This window comes from Budorcas taxicolor, chromosome 10, assembly GCF_023091745.1.
Source record: "Budorcas taxicolor isolate Tak-1 chromosome 10, Takin1.1, whole genome shotgun sequence".
Taxonomy (NCBI): Eukaryota; Metazoa; Chordata; class Mammalia; order Artiodactyla; family Bovidae; genus Budorcas; species Budorcas taxicolor.
The window spans coordinates 57506862-57517998 of NC_068919.1; the positions used below are offsets into that span (position 1 = coordinate 57506862).

The window sequence follows — 11137 nt, forward strand, 5'->3', positions numbered from 1 at the left end:
CCTGGTAGGCTGCAGTCCATGGGGTCGCTAAGAGTTGGACTCGACTGAGCGACTTCACTTTCGCTTTTCACTTTCATGCATTGGAGAAGGAAATGGCAACCCACTCCAGTGTTCTTGCCTGGAGAATCCCAGGGACGGGGGAGCCTGGTGGCCTCCCATCTATGGGGTTGCACAGAGTCGGACACGACTGAAGCGACTTAGCAGCAGCAGCAGCAGCAGCATGAAACCCGTAGGTGTAAAGATAATAAAATTCAAATCAAAATTTTCATAAGACATTCTATGGAACAAGCACAGGATATTTTACTCCAGTTACTGGTTTACATTAGAATTATAGATATACATTTTATACATACATTTTATATTATAATTATAATATACATTTTTTTAGAATTATAGATATACATTATAGGCTGCCTGGACTGCAGCCTACCAGGCTTCTCCATCCATGGGATTTTCCAGGCAAGAGTACTGGAGAGCAAACTGTTTTGTGGAAAATGTATGATTTTAAACACTGACCATATATTGAAACTAACATGAGCTGTGTCTTTTTAATCTTATTCTACAGGTGAAAGAGACATAAGGATTGATGATATGCAAAAGCTAAAAGTGGTAGAAAACTTTATTAATGAGAGCATGCGGTACCAGCCTGTTGTGGACCTGGTCATGCGCAAAGCCTTAGAGGATGATGTCATTGATGGCTACCCGGTGAAAAAGGGGACTAACATTATCCTGAATCTTGGAAGAATGCACAGACTCGAGTTTTTCCCAAAGCCTAATGAATTTACTCTTGAAAATTTTGCCAAGAATGTAAGAGTCCTTCCTTAAAACTGAGTGTGCCACCCTTGAAAGCGTCAACTGTTAAATCCCCTCTGTATTTGTGTTTGTACATTTCATTTTATTTACTTATCCCCTCCAGCCTCACCAGGTATAATACATTTCCCCTGACCAGAACATGGCCACCAGTTCTGTCCTCAAGCCAAGGAGGCTGGCTCTCCAGCTCTTGGAAATGTCTTCATGGAGGGCACAAGAGAGATCAAAGTGTGAACAATTCAGGCCCTTAATTTGCCTAAAATGAGATGAAGTTTGTTTAACCAACCCACTTTTCCATTTAAACTTATCACCTTGCCATCATGTAGATTCAGCTGAAGCATCATCAATGATGATCAGATGGAAATAAATGAGAAGAAATGATTTGTTTTTTGCAGTCTGCCTTTGGTTCTTCAAATGGCCTCACAAGTACTAGTCTCTATTCTAAACAGGACTTGGTAATCAGAAGAACTCCCACCTTGTTCTTAATTGAGGTGTACTAGAGATTCTGCCTCTGTTATATCAAATTCTAGGCAATTTTTTAAAAAATCTGAATTATCTATATAGTTCCCTCTGTGCCCCCTTTTCCATTGCCATATAGGGAAGAGATATGATCTAAGTTAAACCAGTTCTCTAATTTGTTCTGCTTCTATATAAGCAACCCATGCCATGTTGCCAATTGGTCTAAAATAACTAAGCATCTATTAGGTGCCAGAATCCAAATGGGGACAAGACAGAGAGGTGTGTCCCTTTAAATATTTGTATAACAAAAAATATTTAGATTCTTGGCATTAAAAGGACAGGAATCCACACTTTTGCCTAAATTTGTCCTTGTCATCAGGTTATATGGCCTGGCACAACAATAGTCTTTGCCTCAGTGACTGGCAGAACAGTAGTAAAGATGTGGCCTTCCCACAGAGCTAGCCAGGTACTTTACATGAAAACGTAACTGGGGATTGTTGAGGTTGTGTCTGTATCACAAAGGGTGAATCAAACTGGAAGGAGAAAGTCTTATCTGAGTCATAGCCACTCCTGTCTGTGAAGAAGCAGTATGGCTAAATCACCAAAACCGAGCATTCTGACTGACTGGTTTCAGGGTGAATCAAATGGAGGTGCATGACTCTCAGCTTTACTACTCTGGCTAATGTCTGATCTCTTTCCCAGGTTCCTTACAGGTACTTTCAGCCATTTGGCTTTGGGCCCCGGGCCTGTGCGGGAAAGTACATCGCCATGGTGATGATGAAGGTCATCCTGGTCACCCTTCTGAGACGCTTCCACGTGCAGACTTTGCAAGGTCGGTGTGTTGAGAAGATGCAGAAGAAAAATGACTTATCCTTGCATCCAGACGAGACCAGCGACCGGCTGGAAATGATTTTCATCCCGAGAAATTCAGACAAGTGCCTCGAGCGCTAAAGAAGTTTGGTCAGTCCCTGCCCCAGAGCACTGCTCAACAGAATTCCACATGGGAACCACCCATCTTTGCCAGGTGGTCCTCCTCACATGAACAACCATGGCCTGTGCCATTTTATAGGCTTACCTCCTGTGGGTTGTCAGCTAGCCAGGAGACACGGTTCACCTGACCAGATCCAAACCAGACAGCAGACTGCAAGAGAAAACAGAGGCCAAGAGTTTGTACCAGAAATGGCAGCCCCAAAGACCCAATTCCACAAAACAGTGAAAAGTGAAAGTGAAATCGCTCAGTCGTGTCTGACTCTTAGCGACCTCATGGACTGCAGCCTATCAGCCTCCTCCGTCCATGGGATTTTCCAGGCAAGAGTACTGGAGTGGGTTGCCATTGCCTTCTCCGTTGGAAAAGACAAGTCACCAGCAAAACTTACTCCAGCTCCTTACTGTCCTGCACTGAATTGGGAGCTTTTTAACATCTGGGGCAGAAGCACTCAATTTGATTACAAAGGCCAGGCCAACATCTGCGTACCTTGGATCAAAGAGTTTTCATTTGCTTTTTGGTGGGGTGGGGACTACAACATCCATACCCTTGGAGAAATGCTTACAAATTCAGCATTTGATTTTTCCTACAAACTATATTCAATTAACTCTTGTTTATCTACATGTGACTTGTCTGTGGAAAAAGTTAAATTGAAGACTATCCTTTCCCAATTTCTCAATTTATTCATCTCTTACCTCTGATACAACAGGTGTAGATTCAGGTATATGAATACAAAGTAACTTATTAATAGCCTGAATAAGATATAATTAGTACCATTCATCTGCCATACTAAAAAATTCACACAATGCATTTTAAATTAAATAAAATTCCTCTTTTCATGTCTGCATAGTTGCTTAGCTCCAGGAGTGTAGTAACCAAGAGATAAATTTAGATAATGCCACCTATTAACTCTTACTGAAGCTTCTGTGATTTTCAGTGAGGGTAAGACTCTTGAGTGTATAGCTAAATCTACAACCCAGTGGGTTCAAACTTCTAAGGAATGCTCCTTCTACCATTATCCTTCTCTCTCACCATTTCTTCCCTCCTCTTTCTTTCCATGACCCCAAGCCAAGAGCAACAAGCATATCAGGAGAGAATACAGCCAGGGTAGGACCCCTACAATCACATTTTATCCTAGCTCCAATTTAACAGTTACCTATGAGATTTAACAGTTAACCTGGTTTACTGAATCACCACTATATGTAACTGTGGAAAAATGCACATCTTGGAATTAGTGCCAAATCAAACAGATGAGTGAATTTTCCAAGTAATAACAGTACTTTCCTTGTGTATTATTGATATGACCTTACAAGTGTATCTGCTGAATGCCACATAAAAACTAAAAAACTAAATTCATTTACAAACATGTAAATGTTTGCCATTGAGTCAACCTGAATATTCTTCTCATCCTGCTGTTTGGCAGTAGGGCAATAGCTGAGTATAAAATGAGAATGTAAGCTCCTGAGAGTGGAAGCTCTTTTCTTTTGTAATCCATGCCTGTCCCTTATTCTTACTCCCCATATTTGTTTTCAAGATCAATACTGAATTGACACTCTGGCCCAGAGATATTCTAATTGACCCAGAAATCAAGTAAAGGAGAAGCAGGTATCCTAAAAATTAAAAGATGGGCATTAATAAAGCAAATATTTGAAATTGAAATTATCTAGATCATCTATATGACATAAACATATGCAGAAATATATCTGTGTATCTGCATATATCTGTGTAGTCAGGTCTAGAAAGTGAAAGTTGCTCAGTCATGTCCAACTCTTTGTGACCCTATGGAATTCTATACAGTCCTATACAGTCCATGGAATTCTCCAGACCAGAATACTGGAGTGGGTATTCTTTCCCTTCTCCAGGGCATCTTCCCAGGGATCCCAGGGATCGAACCCAGGTCTCCCGCATTGCAGGCTAATTCTTTATCAGTTGAGCCACAAGGGAAGCAGCCAGGCCTAGATGAGTATCCAAACACTTCAAAAGCCTGAAAGAAAAGAATTTTAGACTTAATGTATCCTCATTAATTCACTTGGTGATTATTAATGGTTTACTTTGGCTGGCTGGAGCTACATAGTAGAGCAAAACAGACTTTGGATCCCTGTACTTCATCCATCTAATTCTCTTGGACACCTACTGTATTTAATATACATATATGCAGCCAAGGTCATACTCTGCCTATACAAAGTGAAATGGAAGGTGAATATAGTTGTATATAGATAATGCAGATACAAAAATATGCTTGGGGAAATCTGGGGTGGGGTGGGGGCAAGGGGAGAAGGAAAATATTGGTTAGCATTATCTAAGCAAACTCTCCTAGAAACAAGTTATCTGGGTAACTGTTCAGCTTGTCACTCTTTTCCCGGTATTGACAAACCTCATAAGTATGTACAGACTTGACTTAAGGATATGGAATGTCATTGACTTTACACTGGGTTGATGAACATATATTTGAAACTCCTGTTTTCGCTTCAGAATTTTGCCTTATTGTTAAGTACTTAATTGTGACTCTGAATGTGCTGTGTATTCTGTCTTCACCAACTCTCAAAGAACTGGAATGTATAAATTATTAGTGAAATGCATACACATGAGGGCTCTATCATTTTCAACCTATGAGGAAAATTGTAGTTTCCCATCTTTGGAAGTTCCAGACACCTGCCTCTGCCTTCATTGACCTCTTACTTTTCCCTCCCCCAAATGGAAAATCATCTCATTTAGAAAGACTCCACATAATGGGAAATGCCAGTTGGAAGCTGTCTCTTTTTATTTCTAAGCAGCACCCCTCACCATTCATGGTGCTAATATTCCACAGAAGTGTGGGGAACTGGTCCACTGGAAAGAGTGCTAGCTGGGCCCTCCTCAATCTCCTGTATTAGTTGATCTCTGGAACTGAATTTCTCATCTGTATTTGCAAAAAGACTGGCTAAATTAAACTTTGTCAAAGTATGGAGTTGAATGGAATTTGTGGTACTTTAACTCAGCTCAAAAACAAAGTCAAGAGCTAAGGGCAAAGACAAACTCTCCGTGGCTCATCTCAAGATATTAGTCATTCTCTTACTGAAGTTTTTAGCAGGTTTTGACCTATGTCTAGGGAGTCACTGCCATACCATTTCCACCAGGTCAACAAGACAAAAGGAATGCATATGGATAAGGCAATCTGGTCATCAAACCCAGCCCATCAGGCATACATGCCTCTTTTATGTTCCATCAAGAACATAAAGCATTACAGGAAACCCAAACAGGGGCTCTGTATCAACCTAGAGGGGTGGGATGGGAGGGAGATAGGAGGGAGGTTCAAAAAGGAGGGGATATATGTATACCTATGGCTGATTCATGTTGAGGTTTGACAGAAAACAACAAAATTCTGTAAAGCAATTATTCTTAAATAAAAAAATGAAAAGAAAAAACATTACAGACTACAAAACAAATTAAAATTCTTATGAGAGTTTTTATGTTAAAGTTAATTAAAGTTAAATTAAAGTTCTTATGAATGATTACTGCAAGAATAATCTTAAATGCACTGTACTTACAGCCTAAAGCAAATTTTTCACAGACTTTAGCATTTTAACTTATTGATAAAACATTTCTTGTAATAAAAATTGTAAGTCACAAGACCTGGAAGCTGAGCCTGCAGTCCAAGTGTTTTTTAATGTTTCTTTACCTACAAATCTACAAATAAGGAGGCAGTAAAGCCTTGACTCTGGGTCCAGCCTTTTTACAAATGTATACGTGGGTCAAATGTTTATTTACTTTCTCATATCTCAGTTTTCTCATCAATCCAATAGGAATAATAAATTCCTCAGAAGGTTGATGTGGCAGTTACAAGGGATAATTTAGGTGCCGCTCTCAGCACAGTGTCTGGTATACGGCAACCTCTCAGTAAGCCTTGCACCTGATAATGGGGATGCTCAGTAGTTAGACTGATGATGACACTTGAAACCTCTTTTCATGCAGTAGGGGGGGCAGAAGATGTGCCAGATGCTTCTGCATTCATGATCTCACTTTAAATTTCCTGACAACTCTCACATTAGTATGATTGCCTGGGAAGGCCCACACTGTATTGATGACAAGACAAGGGAGACGTGCCCATAAGGACTCAGCCAGTAAAGGAGTTAGATTCTTGCCCATTTCTCATTCCAAACCCTCAGCCCCTCCATCATGCTGCCTCTCTGCAGCAGGACTCACTGCTGGAAGGCTGAGGAGTCTAGTCCCAGGTTCTGGGCTCTCACCCATGTGATGCTGGGTAAACCCTTTTCAAGTCTCATTTCACCTCATGTTCATCTCATTACCCAAAGAAAATAAGTCAGGAAATATCTTGGTTTCTTCATCCATAAAATTTGGATGATTCTACCTGCCTTACTCACTTCCCATTAATGCTTGGAGGCTCATGCTCAAGATAGGTATTTCATGGGAAAGTGCTGTAAAACTTCACTTAGTATAAGGTGATGGTATTAACATGTGGATTGCACCAGCTGCCTCAGCTGGAAATTATCAGATTCCATTAAGCTATTACCTAACCATCAGGAACATTCTTAGTTTTGCATAATCTCAATTCATGTGGTATTGCAAGAAAAAGAGTGGAGGAAAAAAGTAGTAATTTACTATTATCAGAGGGAAAACCAAACCTCAAGATGGCCATAAAATCCTCTCTATTTTGGCCAAATTGAGAAATGCTAAGAAACCCATGTGAAATCAAGTGGGCCTTAGAAAGCATCACTACAAACAAAGCTAGTGGAGGTGATGGAATTCCAGTGGAGCTGTTTCAAATCCTGAAAGATGATGCTGTGAAAGTGCTGCACTCAATATGCCAGCAAATTTGGAAAACTCAGCAGCGGCCACAGGACTGGAAAAGGTCACTTTTCATTCCAATCCCAAAGAAAGGCAATGCCAAAGAATGCTCAAACTACCACACAATTGCACTCATCTCACACGCTAGTAAAGTAATGCTCAAAATTCTCCAAGCCAGGCTTCAGCAATACGTGAACTGTGAACTTCCTGATGTTCAAGCTGGTTTTAGAAAAGGCAGAGGAACCAGAGATCAAATTGCCAACATCTGTTGGATCATGGAAAAAGCAAGAAAGTTCCAGAAAAACATCTATTTCTGCTTTATGCCAAAGCCTTTGACTGTGTGGATCACAATAAACTGTGGAAAATTCTTCAAGAAATGGGTATACCAGACCACCTGACCTGCCTCTTTAGAAACCTATATGCAGGTCAGGAAGCAACAGTTAGAACTGGACATGGAACAACAGACTGGTTCCAAATAGGAAAAGAGTATGTCAAGGCTGTATATTGTCACCCTGCTTATTGAACTTATATGTAGAGTACATCATGAGAAATGCTGGGCTGGAAGAAGCACAAGCTGGAATCAAGATTGCTGGAATCAGATATGCAGATGACACCACCCTTATGGCAGAGAGTGAAGAGGAGCTAAAAAGCCTCTTGATGAAAGTGAAAGAGGAGAGTGAAAAAGTTGGCTTAAAGCTCAACATTCAGAAAATGAAGATCATGGCATCTGGTCCCATCACTTCATGGCAAATAGATGGGGAAACAGTGGAAACAGTGGCTGACTCTATTTTTTTGGGCTCCAAAATCACTGCAGATGGTGATTGCAGCCATGAAATTAAAAGACGCTTACTCCTTGGAAGGAAAGTTATGGTCAACCTAGATAGCATATTGAAAAGCAGAGACATTACTTTGCGAACAAAGGTCCATCTAGTCAAGGCTATGGTTTTTCCAGTGGACGTGTATGGATGTGAGAGTTGGACTGTGAAGAAAGCTGAGCGCTGAAGAATTGATGCTTTTGAACTTTGGTGTTGGAGAAGACTCTTGTGAGTCCCTTGGACTGCAAGGAGATCCAACCAGTCCATCCTAAAGGAGACCAGTCCTGGGTGTTCATTGGAAGGACTGATGCTGAGACTGAAACTCCAATACTTTGGCCATCTCATGCGAAGAGTTGACTCACTGGAAAAGACCCTGATGGTGGGAGGGATTGGGGGCAGGAGGAGAAGGGGACGACAGAAGATGAGATAGCTAGATGGCATCACCAACTTGATGCACATGAGTTTGGGTGGACTCTGGGATTTGGTGATGGACAGGGAGGCCTGCCGTGCTGTGATTCATGGGGTCATATGAGTCGGACATGACTGAGCGACTGAGCTGAACTGAAATGAAGAAACCCATTATGATGGAGACAGATATCAGGCAAACTCTTCTTTTGGCAAAGATGTCAGATATGAATGAAACAGTTCCTCATCTGGTTATTTCCAAATATCCAGATATTTAACCCAGCCAGACATAGGCATGGGGGTTTCCTCTTCTAGCCTAGTTCAGCTTGGATAGATTAGGAGCTGAGAACACGTCATTCTTCAGCCTTTCTTATTTCAATTTATTGTGAAGTGTGTTTTTTCACACCAAGAAAGCAATCATAACTGTAGGCACTTTCTTATTGTATTCAGCCCTTTACAAAATTATTTCATTTAATTCTTCTAACAATACTACAAAGCAGATATCTCCCCCATTTTACAGATTAATTCTGCCCTTTCAGCCATTAAAATCTTGCTACTAGCTTTGTTAGCTGTTCGCTGTGCTTAGTCACTCAGTTGTGTCTGACTCTTTGTGATGTCATAGACAGGACCCTGCCAGGCTCCTCTGTCCATGGGGATTATCCAGGCAAGAATATTGGAATGGATTGCCTTGGCCTTCTATAGGGGATCTTCCCAAACCAGGGATCAAACCCAGGTCTCCTGCATTGCAGGCAAATTCTTCACTGTCTGTGCCACGAGGGAAGCCCAAGAATACTGGAGTGAATAGCCTATCTCTTCTCCAGGGGAACTTCCTGACCCAGGAATCGAAATGGGGTCTTCTGCACCGCAGGCAGATTCTTTACATGTTGAAATGCTTGCTTCATAGAGTTTCTCAAACCTCCCCATACAAACTTCAGCATACATTCTCCGTGTCTCAGGTTCTCTTATCAACACCTGCCCCCTCCAGTTTTTCTTGATCTGCTGAACTTATCTACCTCAGTTATAAAACATACATAAATCCAAAATCTTTTCCTCCTTTCAAACATAGCTATTTTCCCAAAGAATTGCTTAAGAAAATTATAAGCATCAGCAAGCAGGACTTGTGGAAGGAAAGGAGGTTCTGCCTTCCAGATACCCCTAAAACAACAGCATTTCCTTTACCTAAAGATGAGGCTGGTCCTACCTGTACAGTCTAGGTTACAAGGGTTCCCCAGTCAGAATGTCTAGAGGAGCAAGGCACTTATGATCTGTAAGTAGAGCTTGTGGGGAAAAAGGAGCATGTCTCACCTGCAGGCACTGAACAGAGGTTCAACATTCTGAAATACAGTGTCAACCAAACCAAGTCATCCATGACCTAGACCGGCTCACTAGTACCTCCCTTCCCATGGGAAATTAACACTTTCCCTGACCATCAACACTTTCCCTCAGGCAAGCTTACCACCTTCCACAAACATAGCTGCATGCGTTTACTACTCGTTGTTGTTGTTCAATCAGTTAAGACATATCCGATTCTTTGCAACCCCATGGACTGCAGCACACCAGGTTTCCCTGACCTTCACTATTCCTGGAGTTTGCTCAAATTCATGTTCATTGAGTCGGTGATGCCACCCAATCATCTCATCCTCTGTTGTCCCCGTCTCTTCCTTCTCTCAATCTTTCCCAGCATCATGGTCTTTTCCAATGATTTGGCTTTTTGCATCAGGTGGCCAAAGTACTGGAGTTTCAGCATCAGTATCAGTCCTCCCAATGAATATTCAGAGTTGATTTCCTTTAGGATTGACTCATTTGATCTCCTTACAGTCCAAGGGACTCTCAAGAGTCTTCTCCAACACCACAGTTCAAAACCACCAATACTTCAGTGCTCAGCCTTCTTTATGGTCCAACTCTCACATCCATACATGACTACTGAAAAAATCATAGCTTTGACTATACGGACCATTGTTGCAAAGTTATGCCTCTGCTTTTTAAATGCTGTCTAGGTTTGTCATGGAGAAGGCAATGGCACCCCACTCCAGCACTCTTGCCTGGAAAATCCCATGGATGGAGGAGCCTGGTAGGCTGCAGTCCATGGGGTCGCGAAGAGTCGGGCATGACTGAGCGACTTCACTTTCGCTTTTCACTTTCATGCATTGGAGAAGGAAATGGTAACCCACTCCAGTGTTCTTGCCTGGAGAATCCCAGGCACGGGGGAGCCTAGTAGGCTGCCGTCTGTGGGGTCGCACAGAGTCGGACACGACTGAAGCAACTCAGCAGCAGCAGCAGTAGGTTTGTCATGGCTTTTCTTCCAAGGAGCAAGCATTTTTTAATTTCGTGGCTGTGGTCACCATCCACAGTGATATTGGAACCCAAGAAAATAAGTCTCTCATGGTTTCCATTTTCCCCCCATCTATTTGCCATGATGGGACCAGATGCCATGATCTTAGTTTTCTGAATGTGGAGTTTTAAGCCAGCTGTTTCACTCTCCTCTTTCACCTTCCTGAAGAGGCTCTTTAGTTCCTCCTCACTTTCTGCCACTAGGGTATTACCTGCGTATCTGAGGTTGTTGATGTTTGTCCTGGCAACCTTGATTCCAGTTTGTGATTCATCCTGGAATCAGGATGAGATTCAGCCCGGCATTTCTCATTATGTACTCTGCATGTAAGTTAAATAAGCAGGGTGACAAAATACAGCCTTGACATTGGTCTGTTATTTCTATATCTTTAAGAATTTTTCAAAGTTTGCTGTGATCCACACAGTCAAAGACTGTGAAATCAGTGAAACAGAATTTAATGTTCTTCTGAAATTCTCTTGTGTTTTCTATGATCCAGTGGATTTTGGTAGTTTGATCTCTGGTTCCTCTGACTTTTCTAAATCCAGCTTG

At 41.7% G+C, this 11137-nt stretch overlaps 1 protein-coding gene across 1 annotated transcript in view; it reads left to right on the plus strand.

Annotated features, from left to right (window-relative positions):
• Nucleotides 1-2220, plus strand: part of LOC128054328 (aromatase) — a 32252-nt gene extending 30032 nt beyond the window's left edge. Inside the window, exons 8-9 of the mRNA XM_052646947.1 lie at nucleotides 566-807; nucleotides 1972-2220. Of these exons, the coding sequence (XP_052502907.1) occupies nucleotides 566-807; nucleotides 1972-2220 (491 nt within the window). The remainder of the gene's footprint in view (nucleotides 1-565; nucleotides 808-1971) is intronic.
• Nucleotides 2221-11137: the final 8917 nt, after the last annotated feature.